Genomic DNA, 21,424 nt, shown 5'->3' on the forward strand with positions numbered 1-21,424 from the left:
CAGTGGGGAAGGGAAATGCCATCAGCTCCCTCGAACAGAAGAATTTTGCTCTCTCTGCTGGGTGAGAGCAGTGAGTACCAGCAGGGCAGGAAGCTTTATGGAAGGGCAGTGAGTAACAGGGAGCAGCAGGGCTGACTTGGCACTTGGAGAATGTCCCTGCCAGTGTCCTGGCCTCTCCTGTGGCTTCTCAAGGTCCTGCTGTGCTGCTGGCTGTTCCTGCACTTCCTGGGGGAGCAGCACAGGCTGGGGCAGGGGGTGACCAGGCTCCTGCTGAATTGCTGCAGTCAGGAAGGGAACAGTCCTGGAAGTCTGTGCATACAGGTTGGTTCCAGCAGGCACTGGCTTTCAATAAACCTGCAAACAGATCCTGTGCATCAGTGCTTAGCTACTTCATAGAAAGCCCTGCTACTTACAGCCTTACTCCAAGGAAAAGGTGGGTTTGGCTTTTCCCCACACTTGGAGCTTAACTTTGCTAGCTACCCGCCACACAGCAATTCCTAGTGCATAGCAAGGATGGGTACAGAACACAACGTTAGTCAATTTGTTTGTTGTAGCCTTTGCTGAACCAAGCTGAAGCCTTAGATAACAGGTAAAGGTCATTAAAGCTAAGCCAATTCTTATCTGTTTTCACTGGTAATATCACTGTTACCAGTGAAATTTGAAATGCTGCCTGTTGCCTCCTTGCCTCAGGTGCACACACCTTGTAACTGGCAGTACTACTGGTGAGGTACCTTGTAGTCTTGATTCTTGGCTGTTGTGTATTTATTGTTGCTCATCATGAGCTGCTCTGCAGCCATAAGAGCACAAACATCTGCACAGGATCACCTCTTGGTCTGTTAGTTCTGTCAAAGGAACGTGAAGCCTCTCTCCTCCTTACCTCTCAGAGTTTTCTACCTTTTCCTACTGTGAAATACTGGGTGAGAATGAAACCTCAGGTTGTATTATGTTATGCTGCAGAAACAGCCAGGAAAAGCAAGTGTGTGGAGGAAGCATTTAGAGAGCAGAGAGGTTTTTAACTGTGGGATCTGAGGCACTTCATGTGCTAAAGGGGCAGCACAATTCTCTATATATAATAGAGGGATTCTATGTATATAATAGAGGAAAACCCATGAGAACTATCCAAGACTCTTTGCTTAATGTTTGGGATTTCCTGTCCAGGATTGTTCACTTATTTCAGGCTTAAGTAAATGAAAAAAACATAAGCTCTACTGGGGTCCTGTAACCACAGCCTTGAGCAAATTGTGGTGCTCCCCAGCAGCAACTCCTATTGGTGAAAACTGAACCTTGGACAAAAGCAGAGGGAAGGGCATGTCCTGCCTCAGCAGCCAGGGGTGGCATGCTGAGAATGGGACCACAGCAAAGTGATCCTAGCAGGTGGGCTATCAAGGTGAGCTAGCTAATTCCCCAGAGCATCAGCTGCTTTGGTGTGAGGTAAGGTTTTTGGAGGCAACTCTTCCTGCCCATGGGTTTGGCCTCATAGCCCTGGTCTCCAGAGGGCTGCTGCATGCCACCACAGCCTTTTGGCAAGTGAGCACTGCAGTTTTAGGCTTTTGCTCCTTTTCCCCCACCCTTCACTAGTTACTTTCCTCAGCCACTTCCCAGTGATGATGGCACATTGATCCACAGAACAGTATCCCTGCCCTGGAAAGTGAAATCTCCTCTCTCTGGCGCACAGCGCTGGATGAGTTAATTCCCAACTGAAGTATGTTTCCAGGGTGTGCTTGGGTGTTCCTCTGAGCTGGTGGCAAAGGAAACTGAACAGGAGGTGCTAACAAAGGAGGAAGGGCCTGTCTGCAGCAGGAAGCTTTGAGAAGTAGGAATTTAAGGGATGAAAAGTTGTTGACTTGCTGTAGCTCACGTCAATCTTTGGCAGTTCTGTGTTTATAGACCTTGCATCCTCTTCCTGTTTACATCACGTTCTTCTGAGCTTTGCACCTTGCATGAGAAAGGGTGTCTACTTCTGAAGATCCTTTCTGAAATAGATGCTTTAAACTATGAATTCTTTTAATAAAAAAAAAATTCCTTACACAGTACTACTCTTGATGGGTTTCTGGTGAGCAATTTGAAAACAATTGTTCCTTCATAACTTATAGCTGCTGCTCTGTGGCAGTAAAAATGTGTGGTACCATGAAATTGTTCAAATGCTGCCTTGGGTTTGGAATGGTAGGGAAAAGTATAAATGTTCAAAATAACAGCAGTCCAAAGTAGGGATTTGCCCATCCAATCTCCTTTGGAAGATGTAAAGTTATGGCTTTTGAAAGGACGTGGGTCCTTTGAAGTTCTGTACCTAGCTTTCCTTGTAGGAAGAGCCAAGTTCAATTTCTCATCTGGACAGTATATGAAATTTAACATAGAGGTCTTGTGTCAGCTTTGGAATTGAAGATCCATCTTGTACACAGTTGTGAAAGACTTTGAAAGCCTGCAGTGATAGGTGCTGTGACAACTGGCTGAAAGTACACCATGAACTTGTGAGGAAAGGCAGCAGATGCTGAGCACACGGTCTGCGTGCAGCAAGGGGGCTGCAACACACCAAGGGAAATTCATTTGTTGCAGATGCTCTGTGGCTGAGCCAAAATGAAGGAGGGCCAAGAAGGCCATATTGCCTCTGACCTGTATGCTACAAATGCTCATTTTTTCCCCCCTCACCAGCTGCATTTATGGTGTATGTTTGGGACAGATGAGAGCTCTCACTTCAAACCTACTACTGTTCTGTATGGTAAAGAATTGGGTATCCCCTGCACCCTTTCTGTTCTCCCTTCTCTATCTGCTCCTGATGTCTGTGAGAGTAAGACAGAGTGTGCAGTGTTAGAGAGCTGAATATAGCAGCTAAATAAGCTTGCTGGAGTCCTTAAAGCTGTATAGCAAGCATGCACTCTGCTAATCTTAGATGGGCTTTTATGTCAGCACTACAAAAATAACTCTCTGAAAGATTCCTTTTCACTATAACTACAATAAAAGAGAAAATACAGAAGACTACTCTTGAGCTGACTTTTGAGAGGCAACAAAACTCTGTAATTAAAGTTCTTCTCCAGGCACTTCAAGGAAGTGCAACAATACCTGGCAAATCAAACTGAAAGGACTCAAAGTCAGATTAAAAGGTTGAAGGTGCTTGCAGGATTTTGCCATCACTAATTCACTGAGCATCTTCCACGAAATAGTTCTTAAAAATGAAGCTGTTTCCAGTGTAACACTGGATGGTCAAAAGCACAACCTTGCACTACTCTTGACTCTGCTTGTTCCCAGGACTTCTGGGGCATGGCTCTTCCTGGGACTGCCAAGCACTTTTCTGCTTTGCAGTCATTTTGTTCAATCACTCACAGCTGACCACCCGAGCCTCAATCCAAGCTGTTGCTAAATGGAACAAACTTGACTCAAATTGTGCATGTAAGCCCCTGATCTGAAGGATCCCCATCCTCACAGGTCATAGCACCTGCAGCTTCCTTAGAAACCAGTGAGAAGCCTGAGCACTCCTCTCCTTGGAAAACCAGTAGAGTTGGCTCCTGTAAGACAAACAGAAGGAGACAATGTAGTAGAAAGATGGCTACTGTATTCCTATTGGGATAGAATCTCAAAGGCTAGTGAGATGCAGCTCTTTAAAGAAGCCTAATCACAGGGTTTTGCCTCTGTTTGGGAGTGGAGCAGTGTTTTTTCTATTCTGTTTTATCTGTGGAGTCCCACAAATAAAAGGTAAACAAAGTCTTTGCTCCAGTGCCCTGGTTATGCCATTACATTTGGCAGCCAGGGGTGCAGACAGTAAGGAGCTGCCGTGGAGGACAAAGACAGTCCTGTTTATTCACTTGAAATGCTGTTATCTAGGTAAGTTCTGATCTGTGGGTTTCTGTTCTCCATGCACAATTTGAGGTGGTAGCAGCCCAGAGTGGCAGTGTTCACTCTGACCTTCTGGGTCTATAGATGCTACCTGCCTCACTGGGCTGTCTGGCACAAATGTTAAGCTCATCACCATGGGAAATGACACTCTTTTGGCTTAAACTGAGCTATATACCAGTCCTAAACTAGCTACCTGGAGAAAGCAAACACTTCTCAGGTTTTGGAAGACAGCAAATGGAGGCGAGCCTTGAATTTGGAAAGGAGCAATTCTTCTGAGACCATGAGCATTTTCTGTTCATTTTGCTCTAAATGGCCAGAGGAGAGATAACTAATGAGCCAGTACTCAGCTGTGGTCCTTGCTGGTAATGCAGCATCAGCTGTTTGGGACCTGGCTGTTCAGTGAAGTCAGGCAGGCTGTTTGATTTCTGTCCCAAATGCTCGTGCTCTCATCAGGAAGAAAAATCAGAACTGATAGTAATTAGCATGGCAGAGGCCACCTGCATGTGAGGGGAGGGTGAGCTGGCCCTGAGCACATGGGCTGGGAGAGGACTGGCCCTGAGCAGGGAACGCTGTCTCTGTTGCTGATTGGGCTGAAAGCAGAAGACAAGTCAGACTGGCACTGATTTTGCTTTAATGGCCATTGAGGCTTGCTCTGAGATATGATTCATCGTGTGAGAGGTGAAGCTCTGACTCCAGACTGGGGATGCTAGTAGAAACTGGAAAGGGATAAGCTCTAACCAGCTAGGAGTATATCATGAAATGTCCTGAATTGGAAGGGATCCACAAATACAACTCTCAGCCTTGCACAGGACAGCCAGGACATGGTGGTTGAAGTTAAGACCTTTCTACCTGCAGAAATGTTACCTGTTCAGAAAAATTTTTGTTCTTATCCAGTATGCCTTGGGCCCTGTTCTGGGCACAGGTTTTAGGGCTATTGGCATTCTGTGCAACAGGGCTGTTGCTCTGGTTCAGATGCCAGCACAGCTCTCCCACCTCTGAGCTGTCCATGCCAAAGGAATGCACTGCATCCGATACCCTGGTAGATAACAAGGCCAGCTGTTACTGACTCCCTACTTGTTTCAAGTGAAATGCACTGGAAGTGAGGCCTCCATTGCCTGGAGAGGAAGGTAGCAATGATACCTGCCTTTACATCTGTTGGAGTATGGGAAGAGCTTTAAAGCTGGGCAGTTTACCCATAACCAGTGAATGGAATGGCATTTCTTGCACATGGCCTCTTCTCTTGCAACTGTGCCTCTTCTCTTAAAACACACCTGGGAAAATAAGTGAATCCTGGGAAAATAAGTCAATCATTTCTCATCAGGCTACAAGAATTTTGAAACTCCTCTCCAGGGTTCCTTCTGCACTTTTCTGTGTGCATCTTAATTTCCTGTAACAGTCCTAATCCGCTTCCCATAGGTACCCATGGGAGCCTTGTTATCGATCTCAACTGGAAAAAGAATTGTTTCTCTCCCTCATTACAAGTGCTATTAACTGGCATAGCTCTTGTCTGTCTCCATCACAGGGGCTATTAACACAATAGGTCAGAGAAAGCGAACTCTGCCTCTGCTCTCAAAGGTGTCCCAGCAGTGTGGGGATGGACCATGTTGTCTGTGTGAGAGGGAGCTGCTCTAGCTGCCCATCCACTGCAGAGGGCTCAGACCTGGGGCTGTCAGAAAGGGCATCTTTTGCTAGAATCACACCCCCACACGATGTCTGGGAGAGTGATATGGGTGACAGGCTGCCCTGATGGCTGCTTTTTAATTGCCTGTTCCTGGAGCAGCCTCTGGGCTGAAGTGGCACTCGATAGCTTGTTACCTGCCTGGCCTCCATGGGCTTCCTGCAGAGCTGCTGGGGAAGAGAGATGCTCAATTGGCCTTGGAGCTTGCCTTCCTCCTCTGCATTCCCAGAGTAACTAGGCACCAGAGCTGGGTGAGCTGCCAATTTAATCAGTGCTCTTCCTCCCACTGTAGCATCACAGAGCACTGTGATCTTCCTCTTAAGCCCTCGGAATATCCAAATAGAGGGCCAGGCCTCAAGTGGAGGAACTGGAAAAAGGTTGGGTGGAGAAAACACAGGGCTAGTGGAGCCCCAGGAGTGTTCCAGGGGCAGGTCACAGTTCCAACGAGAAAGATTCTGGGTTAGCTGTGGCACCCAAAAATCCTATCTAAAACCCTGCCTAAATTTTAGCTACCTGAGCTGGTTGCATGGGAGGTCAGAAGCAGGTGTAGAACAGGTTTGTCCTGGTCTTGGGCTGGCCACTGGAATGTGTCTCAGATCATGATGCCTTCCAGGGAAACCCCTTACTTCTTGAAAAGCAGTCCCTTTCTTCCCTGGCTGCAGAAGAGGAGGGTGGTGCTCATCCCTCTGTGTTTGTGCTCCCATCCCTGCAGTGCCTTGGGCCAGCCCTTGCACGAGGCATTTGGGACAGGAGGGCAGGGCAGAGAGTTGGTCCTTCTGCCCTGCACAGCCTGCTGGCAGGGGCCAGCCACAAACACCTGTGTTACAGCAGCAGTCCCAATGTCCAGGTCTTGCCAGGCGTGTCCACACACGGCACTCAGCCTGAGACCAGCACAGTCTCTGCTAAGTCTGTTCTCTGCAGTTAAAATCTGACTGATGTCACAGATCTCACTGCCTGATGTCTGTCCTGAATGTTTTCTTGTGCCCATACAGACTAAAGGGATATGGAGGAAGAGATAAGAAAAATAAGCTTCTGTGGTAGGCAATAGAGTCTTCAATCCTGAGAGATCAAAAGCATCAAACTTCAGTCTGGAAAAAGGAAGGCTTGGTGATGTACTTTTGGGGAGGAAAGAAAATCAGAAAATGAGATTAGAGAAGTACTCATAGTTCTGCACACAGCCAGTATGCAGAGCTTGCTAAGAGCCATAGAGATCTGTAATTACATTTGTATGGATTATACTAATCCATGAATTTGTAGCCCATGGGACCTGGCCATTCTGGGCTAGAGAAATACAGAATTATCAGGTAGTTCTTTGCGATGTGCTAGTACGTGTCTTGTGGCTTTTTTTCTTAACCCCAGGAGGACCTTTCCAGTAAGGTGCTGCTGCCCTTCCACAGTCTGTGCTCTGGTTGACAGTGATAATTTGCCTTTTAGGGAGTGGAGCTTCAATTGTACATTTAGGAGGCAGGAAAACTTTACCACTCTTTGAACTTGCTTTAAGGCACAGCATAATCAGGGATTTATTTAAATATAGTCCAGGAAATTGTGTTCTTATTTTCTTACTGTGGTGTTAGTCATGCAAATGCAAGAAATCTTAACAAAAATCACTGATCATACTTTACGTCGTTCACCTTTGGGGTTAAATTCAGCCCAGCTTCATCTGTTTGACTTCTAACATTCCTGATTCTCTGTCTTAACACTGTGATTTCAGGGCCTCAGTCCCTGAGGAGATGGCTCAGCTCAGGCTGCTCACTGGCATTTCACTGCTTGAATCCCAACTATCCCTCTTGGCTTTGGTAATTGCTCGGATATCTCTGACAGTAACAATTTATTTGAGAATTTTTTAACTTGCTAATGTCTCTGCTGGGACAGAGGAAACACTTTCATAAGCTCACAGAAGAGTAATATTCCCTAAAGAAGCTGTTGAGAAGTGTGACTACTTACATATCCACCTGCAACAAGAGGTCGTAGCCAAGTTGTAACACCTTACACATTATTAAATGGACTGAAAGATAAATTTGGAAATCATCAACATCGGGGGATCACGGCATGGGTTAAAGCAACTGACCCTTTCACTTAGATATTGAGCACCCTTCCTGCCTCCTGAAACTGAGGATGCTGAAGGGTTTCTGAAGTGACCATCTAACACATCTAGAACTGAACACTTGAGGCTTAATGGAGAACAGCAATGGGACAGCTTCAGCTGATAACACCAGCTCAGTGTTTGACTGGACTCTGTTTTGTGTTACAGAGTTTGCATTACTAATGTTGTCAGTAGCCCACTAGTGAAGGTCATGCTTCTGTGGGTTCTGCAACCATTATTTGTTGGACTTTGGATATAGTCAAAGTGCATTCCTTAAAGATGTACAAAACCAGGCAAGGCAGATGAGTTGTGCCAGGGAGTAACCCTGAAAAGTCTTTCTGAGCAATCCTGTGTTTCTTGGAATTCACACTGGGGGAAAAACCACATAAAATGCATCTTCATTTACTGGGGGCAGGGAAATAGCAATACAGTACTGGAGGGGCAGCAGGGCTCACAAGTGCCATTTGGGAAGATTTAGAACAGCAGTAAATGAATTTCTGAACTTCAGTATGCTTGTGAACTGCTAACCTGATGTGACTGCTTCCTGGCATATAAAGCACTTTAAAAATGCTGCAGCATGTGATGCTGCCATCTGCTATGAGATGGTGACATCTTCATAGTGGCCTATAACAGCAGGCCAGACTCCCAGCAGACTTCATGTGTTCCTCTGTGAAACATGGATGATTTCAGTACCCCTCTCAGCACCCTGCCCAGGCTCTAATTTTACACCAAAATCCAGGAGCTGATCCAGAGCATGGCTAGCCTTTGTCCCAGACACTAGTGGCTGTAAAGTGCCATTAATCTTGGTGGCACTGGAATTCAGTACCTGGAGTGAGAGGTATAGGAGGAGGGAAGAGACAGATGTACCTAGAGTGGTTCACCCATCCGACACCCAGCAGAGGGGTGCAGACAGACAGTTCTGCCCTTCTCAACCACAGCTGGACCTCGTTCAGAGTGTGTGCACTGATGGGTGTTAGGGATAGCTCTCTTTGGCTTGCTCTGAGAAAGTCAGTGTTCCTTATCCTGACAAAGTTTAGAAATAAAAATAAATGGAATATTCTCTTTGTCTCAGTCACATAGTGCATCTGCTCTGGACTAAAGATACTGTTTATTCCTCAATATTACTTACCTGCTGCTCATGAGAGAGTCAAGAGAGTTACTAAAAGTTCATTAGGAGTCTCCAAGCTGGAAATAGAGAGGAGGGAAATATGGGCCTGAGGGTGGGGAATGGAGGGGGAAGGTGAGGAGAAATATCGTGTTGTGTAGAGCATTTGAGATTTAAAACTCAGTCACATTTGCAGAGTAAGCTGATATGTGTGGTTCAAAATGGCATGTGAAATGCTGCTTTGCCAGCACTCCTGGGGGTGTGCATCCTGTTCCCTGGTTCAGTGGGGCTCAATAGAGCTGTTATTCCTTCTCTGCAGACCATTTGTCTCCACCTGCTGTGACATGGCTGCGGTCAAAACAGGCTCCTAGAATCACAGAGGTACTTTAAAACTGCCTAAGCATCATCTGACACAGATATGGAGGTGCCAAACATGTCTGATGTGTTGAAGTAGGACTTGGCTCAACAAGATATTAGAGGTTCACTGGTGGAACGAGTTCTGAGGCAGGTGTGGGCTTTCCCTAGTCCTACTGTGTCCCTTTGCATCTGCGGATGCAGAGCATCCTGTCACTTTGTGCACAGCCAGTCTTTGGCACCATGGAGCAGTGCAGCACAGACAGGCTGCCCAGCCACTTCCCTGGCACAGAATGAGAACTGCAGCATTTATGTTAAGTAAGAAAATGTAGACCTACTTTTACCAGCTAATTACTGTGTCAGAACCAGTTAATTAGCCCATGTCATGATGAAAACAGGGTCTTTTATATGCAGATAGCAATTAGTAGTATCAAAAGGCTGCAAGGTAGGGAAGGAGGAAATGGCCCTGTGGATTGGATATTGTGCCCTACAAAGAGAGAATTGGAGTCTGTCAGCCAGTCCTGATTATCTTGCCTTTATCTAGACAATCTCTTCCCTGACTGCTGCATGAAATGTGGTATATCTGCCAGTGAAGTGAGGTTTGCTAATCACTGCAGTCACCTCTCTTGGTTTTGGTGGGTCACCAGGAGCTGATCCAGGAGCTGGTGAGACAGTCCCTACCTCCCCCTCTCAGTGCCAAGATGATGAGACACAGTGGTAGGAACGGCAAATTCCTTACTCCTGCCCCTGAGTGGGTGGCATGGAGGGTTTCTCTGCTGCCTTGGACTGGGCTGCCCCTTGGCAAGTGTATGCTACTAATTTTATCAGCTGGTAGAGAGCATAAGAAGGCAGTGAAAAAGGGGCCTCCAGTGCGGGGTGCAGAATAGAAAGGAGCAGTAGTAGGTAGAGGAAACTCTTTGAGCAGGATGTCCCTGTGCAGAGCAGGCAAATGGTGGGGTGCCATTGTTTTTTGGATTCTCTCCATGCTTGGACATAGGTTTTTACTTTGGTCAATGAACCTGTGAGGTTTCTTCTGCGGGGAAAATGTTCACAACATTGTTTTGGATTAAATATTAAATTAAAACAAAAAACCCTAAGGTAGAATTATTTTAGTGAATCCAATTATGTCATTGCTGTACCTGGAAATGCTGAAATTCCTGAGCAGAAAGGCTTTTACTTTACTGCTGCAATGCCTACCTTCTGGTGCAGAGGGTTTTCTCTGTCAAATGGCATCATTCCTGTTATTTCATGAGCACCAAAGAGTTGAACTTAGAGAGGACCATCATATACCACCTTCAAGGGGTAAAGGCACATGAGGATCCTAAGCAGAGCTCAGATGCTGTAGGGATGTTGTTGCAGACACTGAAACTCTATCTTCTTGTTGCCTTAAGTCAAGCTTCCCTTAAGCAGCTCAGCTGTTACTCCAAAAGTAAATTGTAAATTGTTACTTTGGCTTAAAGCTTATATTTGTGTCAGTGCCACTCATAAAGATGCAGTTCAGAAGTGAAATGCACTTACTGGTTGCTGTTACAAGAAACCTGTGTCAGTGTCTGTCGAATCTCGGGTTTCTGTAGCATTTTAATAGCAGAATGCTGGAGCCGTGTCAGTGGTGTGCCTCTTGCCTGCATTTTTTTCCTGGTATCACTTTGTGACTCTCCTTGGAGAACTCCACATGATCCTCCACACTTTAATGCTCCCTCAAGCAAAACCTCTTAAAGGATTACTTTGACTTGTGATTAGAAGTGGCAGGGAACACTTGGCAGATCTGAAACTCAACAAAGTAGTGCAGTTTGCTTTCTGGGATTTCCCCCCCTCCCCTTATCACAGAATGGTTGCAGTTGAAAAGGACCTCTGGAGATGATCTAGTCATCTCCCTCCCCCCACTTCCTCAGATTCAGCTATTGCTTATGCTTCAAGGTTGTCAGATTGCAAATGATGCCTGGAAGGGCAGGTGGTGTTTGGTACAAGACCCAGTGTTTAGCCTAGAGATGGAGGGAATGCTTATTTTTAAGTGCAGGAGAAGCTCTCCTTTTGACAACTGTTCATGCAAGCTCTTATACTTTGTTCTTTGCTAAAGAAGGTCTTATATCTGCGAGGGGAACCCTAAGAAGGAGGTAAGGTCTTCAGAGGGCATTAGAAGGTAGAAAGAGCAGCTGAAAATTAGTATCAGGCCCTTGGGGGAGTAGTTGAGGCTGGGGGAAGGGGATGCTTGCTGGATGCATCCATGTTAGGGGCTCCTGTTGGAACTCATTCCCTCCCAGATGCAGAGCAACACTGTTCTTCCATGTGGGGCATAGCAAAAGTTGTCACGTCCTACTTTTACCCCCAAATTGCATGGGAGAAGTTGTCTCACCTCTTGGTGACTCTTGATGTAACTTCTTGGCCACTGTCTGGGAGTTGCTGGGGCAATTTATTCAATCTGGGTGAGAATTAAGTAGCACTCAGTGGTCCACTGACATTTACAATGGCATATGGTTGAAATCCTGTCACCAAGTCACAAGGGAAGGCTTGTCTTCTAGTGGGTGCTGGCTTTTGCAGTCTGTAGTCACACAGATTCTGCCATTTCCTATGCCAAATGTGTCCTGGAGGATGTCTGACAACTTTTATTTCCTCTACATCAATCCAGGGTTATGCAAAGCCCTACCTAACTGCAGGGGCTTTAATGATGCCTTTTTAATTACCCCCAGCCTCACTGAAACACTGTAGGTGTTTTCAAAACCAACCTGGTATCCAAAGTCAGAAACACACATGAAAGAAAGGGTCTGAACATCCTGTGCCTGATGCTCAGTTCATCCTTGCCTAGAGGGTCCCCACAGACTGGTCCAGAGACTTCACTCTTGACTGGTGAGTGGTGGTTCACAAAATTAGAGAAGCACGTGGGTTTCATCCTAGCATCAGTGAAGCAAGAATCACCAGAAAGTTCACCTTGCACAGCCTTGACAGCATACAATGTTTTTATTTTAAGGGCATTGGTAAAATTTACTGGAGACTCAGACATTCTCAAAATCACTGATGTGCTTAAAAGCCCTAAGGGACCAGGACCTCTGCCCTTTCATCTACCTTCAGCACTGGGCAGCACTTCTAATTGCTAATTTGGGGATAGTTTGGAGTCACCTCTAAGGCATGAGAGGTTCATCCCTCCTCTTTCTCTAAAGCCTTTAATGATCACTAACTGAGCTGCACAGTAATCACCCAGGACTGATGTGGTAACTCCAGCTGAGGCTGGTGCAGTGCTGCAAGCCTGTGCTCACACAGCCCAGCTTTGGTAGGGTCAGATGGAGACCCAGGCTATCCTAGACTTTTGAATTTGCTTTTGTTGTATCTCCAGGCAGATGAGTTTGCTTTCCCCCTGCAAAGATGGGAGGAAGGTGTGTGAATGTACCACTGTAGCTGATAATCCTCTAGGAGATCCTGGGCTCCCTAGTTCAGGCATGTGTGGAGCTGACAGGATCCTGTAGCTCTTCCTGTGATTTTGTGATGAGATTAACTCCTCTGGGGGAGCTGCTGGGGCAGGCCCCTGCCTGCCCAAAATGCACCTTTTGCCTCCTACTTCTACCAGTGGAACTAAACTTTCTTGCCTGTCTGGAGCTGTTCTGCCAGCGCTTTTTGCAGGGATAGGGAGAAGGTTAGTAGACACTTTAGGTGTGGGGGTTAGAGACAAATGGCTCTGCTCTCTGCCTGGCTGGTCTCAACCTCTCAAGAAGCAGATGTGTGCGAGGCTTGGATGAAAACAGCTCTCTTTGACCCGAGCCCTGGGGAACCCTCACTCCCTGACGAGCATGCCTGCCTCCCCTGAGCACCAGGCTTTTGGCAGGCTTTGACCCAAAGGAGAGAGGGTAAAGCATCTGGGCTCTGTTTATTCTCTGGGATGAAGGATGCGTGCGAGGAGGGGGGTGTGCCCGCGCACATGTGCTGAGCGCAGGGGTGAGCGCTGCCACCACCACCCGCGTCCCAGAGCTGGTGTGCCAGCCGTGGCAGAGGCAGGATGCTGTGCAGGGAGATCAAAGAGGTAAGCTGAAATGAAAAGATGACTACCAGCAGTGGGGAAAAAGCCTTGAATTCCAGCATGAAGTTTGCTCCTTTCTTTCCAATCAGCGCACCACTAAGGACATGCATAAGCCATATGTTAAAGGTGTTAGAGGGCTGAATGTGGAGCACATGTGTTTGCCTGAGCCTTTACCTCGGGGTGGACTGACTGGAGAAAAGTTAAGCACTCTGGGAGCTCCTGACCATAAGACATCAGACACTTTGGTTAGTTTGGTCAATATAGACTGTCTGTGCACAGGAATTAGGAATATTTTCTTCTACTGATTCAACCTCTAGAGCTAAATTACATCTCCCATAACCCAGTGACCATTAACAGTTTGAGGTAAAACTTGAAGCTTGCTAAAATGTCTTGCAAAAGATAAGCAGGCTCTGTTACCAATTTATGGGGGAAGTGAAGAAAAAAATCCCTAAATGATTGGTCTGCTGACCTCAATATATCTTGTGGGAAGAACTTCCTAAACCCGAGAACTAAGGCTGCAGAACAGGTGATTTACTTCTCCTTCAGAACACAACATTGCTCATTGGGTTTTTGTTTGGTTTTACTTCCCCTTTTTCCCCCACTATAGTAAACCAAATCAATATTACAGTTCTAATTCAGGATAATAAAAAAACCCCACACATAGAATGAAATAAAGCTGGTGATGCCCTGTTGTTCCCATGTCTTAACTAGGGAATGTTACTGTGCTGGAAGAGCTGCCCTGTGCTGCTGCCTTCAGTTCCAAGGGCAGTTGGGTGTTTGGTACACCTATAGCTTGTATGTATTCAAGGAATTTGGGGTAAGTGATGAGAAGACAGAGAAGAAACATTTCCCATCAGAATTAATGGGAAGAGACTGGTTTCACTTGCTACAGCTCATTATAGAAAATTAGCAATGACAAATGGCGCATGGCTGTGAGAGGCAGGGTGCTCTTTTCACCTTTTCTTTCTCATTTAACAAAACCAAGCAGGGCTACATTGATCAGCACTACCAGCCAAGACAAGCAGTGCCTGATGGCGTGGTGTTGGTTGAGTTTCTTTGGGTTTTCCTCTGTTGCAGAGGATGATGAGCAATGCTGCAAGAGGCTGTGCTGCCTCTCAGGCTGGAGCACTGTCCCGGTGCTGTGGCACTGCCTCTGCTCCTGGGCCACCAAGTCTGGTGGCCTGTCCTCTCTGGTACTGCACCAGGGCATGTGTCCCCAGCTCCTGAGCCCATTTAACCTGCCTGCACGTGGGAGGGAAGAAATTTGGCTCCTGAGTCTCGGCTTCTCCCTAGCCAGGTTGTGAAGCGTTTTGTAATAGCTTCAGTCTTTGCTTCCTGGGGACGATTTACAGGAAGGCCTCCCCTAGCATTTGGTTTCACTTGCCCTTTTGAGCTAAGGTCAAGATCAGAGAATGGGTAAATAGGCTTTCCCAACTTGCTGACATCCAGTTGTTCTGTCCTCCAACTCTGCTCTGAGCTAAGCACCATTTTATGAAAGCATTTCTTTTTCTGTTTGTCTATTTTTATTTTTTTTTAAGCTAGTAGGGAAAATACATATATTTGAGGTAAAGCCCTGTGGCTATTCTTCAGTTCTACAGGTATCATACAGGCTGTATAAAACTGAATTATGGTGTTTTCTGTGTCAAGTGCATTACATCTGGGATGCAGAAGGGCTTTATTCACAGTTTCTGAGAAAAAAAAAAATCAGTGGATAATTACTCTCCCTGCTAAAAATATCTTGGTTTTTTCCTTTTTTGTTTTGTGATTTCTGCTAGATGAAACAACCAGCAGGCAAATCTTTCTCCATGTAACTACTAAAGGACATGAGTGGGTCACATTTTGGGCTTTAGTTGGCAAGCTATCTGTGCTGAATTTTGCTGGTCTTACAACTTACATTAGTTTGCCCTAATCTCCAAAGAGGTCCTTGTACCTCTTTTTCTGAAACCTCACTTGCTTTTACTTTGTGGGGGCACAGCAGAGGTGTTGCTGCTTGTCTGTACTGCGTACAGATGCAATGCCATGTTCTTGCTCTTCAGGGCTGCCCATCTAAGTGAGGAAAACAGTCAGGTGAACCAGGCAGCTGCTGCTCCAGGAGCTCATGTTATTGAAATTAAAGGAGCCAACTGTGATGCAGCCCTGAAGTTCTACCTGTAGAGCTATGCCTGGTTCCCTGCTGCTACTCCTGAGCCTTGCCCTGGAGCTGCTTCTACAGGGAAACATGAGTGTGAGCACAAAACTAGGCTTTGGGATTGAGCTGATAGACAATATCTTGAGCCTGACAAGAAAACAGCGAGGTCTTTGGAGTTTCAAAGTGTCAGTGTCAGAGAAGTAATAAGTTCAAGGTCATTTTCTTCTTGTAAATAGGACTGTCACTGTGAAAAGGTCTCTTAATTTTCCATTTCTCCAGGGAGATCTACCATGTGTCTTCTACCTGTGCCTGACTAGTTTAATAGTCTCTCTCTCTTGCCACTTAGTATTCCTGTATGGCTGATTTTATTTTAAACAATTTATTCAACTTTGCAGGTGATTACCAGAACAAATAGTCTAGTGTTGTATTGACATTATGCGTCTTTGACAATGCCCCAACAGCCCCTTCCCAAAGACACTGCTCTTCCAGATAAGGAAACAGGGAAAGTGCAACTGAATACCATGCATGTGCAGAATTCAAACATTTCCTTACTCACTCAACCCCAGATGTTCTTTTCCCAGGCCTCATATCCAAGTCTTCATTAGAAATTTGAGAGAAATGCTTTACAGTGGCTGCTGGCTTGGCAGCCTTTCAGGTTCAGGCAGAATCTCCTTTATTCACAGGCCCTTTCTTCTTATTATTTTTTAATGCTTCTCCAGAAACTTGTATTATAATCTTTAGTAGTGCAGAAAAATATTCAATCTTTTAGAGCTTCTTTCTAGCATGGTAATCTCACAGACTTTAAAAAAAAAAAAATCTCTTGGTCCCAGCCTCATTTTTAATAGGATAGTAAACTAAGAGGATACATGAGGATTATTCTAATCTCACCCTGGAGCTCTCTCCAGCACTACTGCCTATCTGGGACCCATTATTGAACTGCCTTCTCCAATGCTCTAGAAAACAGGCACTTATCTTGATTTAACAAGTGATGATAGCAAAAGCCTGAGCTGTCATGCTTTAGAAATAATGGATTAGCTAATTGATTGTGAAAAGCAATATTAGGCTGGAGCTGAACACCCTTTGGAGTGCTCTTTCCTCCTTGCTTCAGTCTTCAGTCCCTTGAGAGCATGTTTGTACACTGGGGGGGGGGTGTATATTCAACAAAATCAACTACTTCTCCCACAAAGCACATGAAAGGGACTGCTAAAGCTCAGCTGAAAGGGCTGTCCAGCATTGGATCAGGCTGCTCAGGGAGGTGGTGGTGTCACCAGTGTTGGAAGTATATAAAAGATCTGTTGATGTGGCACTTATGGGTGTATTTTAGTGGTGCACTTGCTTGGCAGTGTTGTGTGAATAGTTGGGCTCAGACTTAAGGTCTTTAAATTAAAGACCAAAATTACTTTATTATTCTGTTGCTGTGGCAGAAGAAAACACACAAAGCCTTATTTGCCTGTGTAGTCTTTAAACTTTTTGGGTCTGGGCTTTAAACCTCTTGGGTCTATGGACAGCACATGACCTGGGCAGGAAAGGAACTTCTTTCTGGAGATTTTCATTGTTTGCAGGTGGTGGGAGACCAGTCTGCCCAGAAGTGAGAATTCTAGCAACAATGTATGCAACTGGTCCTTGTGACACCATACACACTTTCCTACCTCTCCTTGTGGCAATGAATGTGGTAAGAGCATAACTTTGGCCTCAGACATTGCTGTAGCCAAGGCACAGTCATGCTGCTCTTCCTTCAGCCCTTATCCATGTGTGAGGAGCTGAGGCAGGGCAGGCAGGACTCGGTTGCACACCACGACTGAGTCAAGCTGGGACCCAAGTGCAGGTTTTACCTGTCTGTACAGTTCCCTGTGTGATACTTATTTCTCCCTCATACTGAAAAGAACTACATGTTGCTGTCAGGCTTTAGTCTTGAATATGTCTTTAGACTGTTTTCAAAAGACATAACAGGCTAGCCCGAGCAGAGGAATTACTGCTGTCAGCAGCACAATAATAGTCACACACATGGTTTCTTTCTCCTTTTCTTCCCTCCACTCCCTGTGATGAAACTTCTAAAATGCTGTACACTGCACAGAATGCAAACAGACATTGGGTTAGTTAAAAACATACTTCTCTTTATTTGAAAGTTTTCTGTTCACAGATAAAAGGCAGCCGTAACATTGCATAGTATACCTTTTTTTTTTTAAAGTATGCTTATTATCACATGTGTCTCAGAAAAGGGATGGTTACTGGCTCTAACTTCCCACAACAAACAATGACATTAATGGAACAATAAATTAAAGGAGTAGTAGTCCATGTTACATATAAAATAGATGTTAACAGATACAAACAGCATCAATGATGACTGATTCAGTTTCCCTTCTCCTTAGAAATTCAGTGTCTTGTTAGAGTGGTTGCCTAAATTGAGTTTTTATTAAGATGCAGTAGTGCTCTGAAGCTTTGAAACACAAAAGCCATACAATTTTTTTAACTGAATGGAAATGTCTTCAAGAAACCCTTCTAGTGGGAATGAGGGTGCTGTTCTCCTGCCCCTGTGATGACTGGGTCCTATTCCTGCTGTTGAGCCCTTGCTGCTGCAAGGAGGCAGACCTGATGCTTCAGCTGTAGCTGATCCTGGCTCTAAGGCACTTCTAGGGCCAAACCACTGTTTACATTGCAGGCACTAAGTATTCAAGGGAAAAACTCTGCAGGGTGGGAGAGTGGGGTGTCGTGAAACCTTAGTTTGGTGTACTGGCCATCATCTCTGGGACTGTTCTCAGGGTTCTATATAAACGCTCCTTGCTGGAAATGCAGTACTAAGGAGCTTCTCTGGGTGTTAAAGAAATACTTTTAAGAGCTGTATCTTGTCAGAGTGCTCCCTTTCCCCTTTACCTGAACTCATGTGGGTTTCCATGAGTGCTTTCTGGCAGGCAGGTTTTGCTCTGGAGCTGCTCCTGTGCGTGGGCTGAATGTCAGGGTGCCACCTGCACTTGTCTCCTGCCCTGAGCTGGAGGCAAACACCTTGTTCATCTGTTCAGGGGAGCTTCAGAAAGTGCCAGAGCTGTGGTGGGGAGGTAGGTATGGAACAGGGACATGGAGAGATAAACTTGTCAAGCAGAACAGCAAGAGATCTCCATTAGGGAACTGAGTAGCAGAGTCCATGCAAGCTGGAGCTCCAAGAGTCTTTACCACAACGTGGATATTGGCCCACCTATTACTCAGTGAGAAAAGTCAACCATGCTCTGAATTACAGGGCTGTAATGCAACCCTGAGGAGCTGATGACTATAGAAACCACCTGAGCTCTCTGCCCTGGTTTGACAACCATATGCTCCTGGAGGCAATTATAATCCTGTTGTATGTCTCAGCTGCCTGGCACTTTTTTCCCCTCCCTCCTTCCGTACTGAGGTAGAAGTTTCAACTAGCATTAAAACACACAAAAAGTGAACAGGATCTTAGTGGGAAAGTAGTCCAATGACCTTCAAAATTTGCAAAACCATAATGTGGCTATAAAAATGTAACTGAATTAGAAGAGTAATTCTAAAAATGTCAGAAAAACAGTATCAAAAAAGTACAGTACTCAGTTGCAAGACATTTTTCTATTGTATTTTTTAAAATTAAGATTGTTTTTTAAATTCTCCCTCTGCAACAGAATTTTTATGGTATCAGAGATATACTGGTATCAAAGTAGAAGTGCACATGAATTTTTGAAGACATTAACTCTTTTGAACAATTATCCAGTTGGCTTCAGCTGAGTATTACTTTTATTTCCTATTAAAATGCATGTTCAACTATGCATGTGTATATATTGACATATGTGTCCTACAAAAAAATCTGCATTCCTTCTGAAGATTACAAGGAAGATCAAAGTAATGGCAGTAATCTTTATGACAAGACTTAAATGACTTCTTGTTCATACAATATTTAAATATAAGCAACACAAATCACCAACATAGGATTTTTTTTTTTCTTTACAACCCCTGTAATACTAAAGAAGGTTTATATTAATACCTAAATAAATTGAGTTAAACTACTCCTATAGGGGCTGCTGTTAGTTACTTCCACTGTACTTAATACCACAGAGCAAATGAGATCCAAATTTCAGTTGAAAGAACACAGTTAGCTTGAATTTCACCCTATTGATTTAATTATTGGCAGGAATGTGAAAATACATTCAGTGTAAGAAAGCTGTTAAAGCCAAAGAGGGGGAAAAAAGTTCTTATTATTCTTAGAGCTATTTTCCAAGAAATACTAGATGTTCCAGTTTTAATGCTGCATTTTAAATCAGGGAAAAAATCCATGAGTAGAGGAAGACAGTATTTATGAGCCTTCAAGGAGAACACTTCACTGACATTAAAGGCAACTTTGCAGACTCACTTGAAATGTATCAATTTGTAATCTACACATTTACAGGAGCTGCTCTGCTCTGAAAGCTGTTTCCCAATCTGTGCCAAAACATATGAGGCTGTGTAGCATACTTCTGATGATAGACCTCCAGGCTCTGTTTCTCCATAATTGATTTAGTTATTAGTTATGCAGGGGAGAGAAGAGATCCCTGAGGCTTAGTAAAACAGTATTCAGTTACTAAAAGCAGCCCTTTGTGAATTAATGTCATCCTACCAGCTCTTTCTGCTCATTATTCCTTCAAGTCTTGTTTTCCTGGACACCAGCTGTCACAGAGGAAGTCTCCAGCCTTTTCTTCTCCTGCCTCCTTGGCTGACTGAAGTTGCACCAGCACGGTCTGGAGTGTCTCCTTCACCACCTGGATCTCCCTCTGCAGAGACTGTGCAAGCTTTATTAAGGAATATCTATAGGTGATTGGCAGTCCCTTTTCTCTTTCCAAGTTATTAAGTACATTCTTGTTCTACTGTTCACAACAGATGGCCATGGCTATCTAATTGTAGCTTCAACTTCTTCCAAATTGTTTGGATTAAATATTAATACATTTCTCACACTTGCTAGCAAAAGAAAAATGCAGGCAAACTCAAGTTCTCAAGTAGCATTATTTAGCAGTTTAAAAGAGGGAGGGGAAGGGGGATACTGCTTGGATACTGTTCTCATGGGAAGAATGGAAGGAAAGGGACAAAAAATACTGTGTACCATGGAGGCAGTAGCACTGGGTGTGAGTTTCCTGATGGATGGAGGGTTGACTTTTATGCCAGACACACAGACCAGGTGAAGGCAACAGGAGTAGTCTGAAATAAATGCCAAGTGCCCACAGTTTGTGTGTCATTAGTGAGCTCAACGACCTGTGCTATGCAAGGTGGGGTAGGAATCTAGGTAAGGAGCAAAATTAGCTTACAGCAGAGAAAGTGCTTCTGCTACACTTACCTCCAGAAAGATTTCATGTTAGCTGAATTATCATTATAGTGCAGAACACGCAAACATAAAGCTATACAAGAGTCCACAGGGAATGCTTTGAACAAGTTGAAAAGCAAAGAGGGCAGTAATGAGGTTGTACTGTTGTCCATTAAAAGGAAGAAGGCCACCTGAAAAGTATCCAATAATTAGTATAAAATGCTTCATTTGGTTAAGAAAGAGTTTTCCGCATTTTATTTTCCTCTGTCTAGTTCAGGGTTCCTGCAATGAATTCAGGAAGAAACTGATGGTGAATGGCTCAGCCTCTGAAAGAGACCTTCCACTTCCCTCTTTCCCAGCTCCACTATGACGAGAGGGAGGGTGTCACATGGTGCAACAAGGGGTGCAGCAGGGACCAGACTGACAGATGAAGGCAGGGCATTCACAGAGACGTGAGCAGCTGCTGTCATGTGCACAAGCCTTCAAGTGGCTAGGCTTCCTTGGCAGTACAGCTTTTTGTGCTATGACTGGGAATAAGTTTGTACTACAAATATACTGGGCTTTCTGCTGATTATCTTACATCAGCAACACTATCCATTGTTGGAATAAGTCCATGCTCAATGAGACAACCAATTTCATCCTCTCTTCTATAGCTTACTTTGTGTGGAGAAGAAAGCAAGCAGAGGCAAGTCAGAGTCTGCTGAAATAGTAAACCAAGGATCAAGTCTATGAACAAACCCTAGGGCCCACCCCATCCCACTGAGGCCTCCAGGACAGGTATGGATGAAGGGCAAAGGCACCAAAAGACAGAAATTGGTTCATTTCTAGCAGTATGTTATCAAATTATGCCAGAATCTCACTTCAAGGGAAGTCAAAAAAGGATGACACAAGTTTCGAAAGTACCACACACAGTTTATCCTTTGCAGAGCTCATACGTTAGGAAATGTTGTTTTACTTGACCGCAATG

General features: G+C 44.9%; 1 protein-coding gene across 2 annotated transcripts in view; it reads right to left on the bottom strand.

Annotated features, from left to right (window-relative positions):
- Nucleotides 1-17,469: 17,469 nt before the first annotated feature.
- Nucleotides 17,470-21,424, bottom strand: part of DISC1 (DISC1 scaffold protein) — a 187,224-nt gene continuing 183,269 nt past the window's right edge. For both annotated transcript variants that reach the window (XM_084203469.1, XM_084203468.1), the window contains one exon: nucleotides 17,470-19,951. In XM_084203469.1, the coding sequence (XP_084059595.1) occupies nucleotides 19,796-19,951 (156 nt within the window). In that variant the 3' untranslated portion in view covers nucleotides 17,470-19,795. The remainder of the gene's footprint in view (nucleotides 19,952-21,424) is intronic.

The sequence above is a fragment of the Fringilla coelebs genome (assembly GCF_963513975.1).
Source record: "Fringilla coelebs genome assembly, chromosome: 3".
Lineage (NCBI taxonomy): Eukaryota > Metazoa > Chordata > Aves > Passeriformes > Fringillidae > Fringilla > Fringilla coelebs.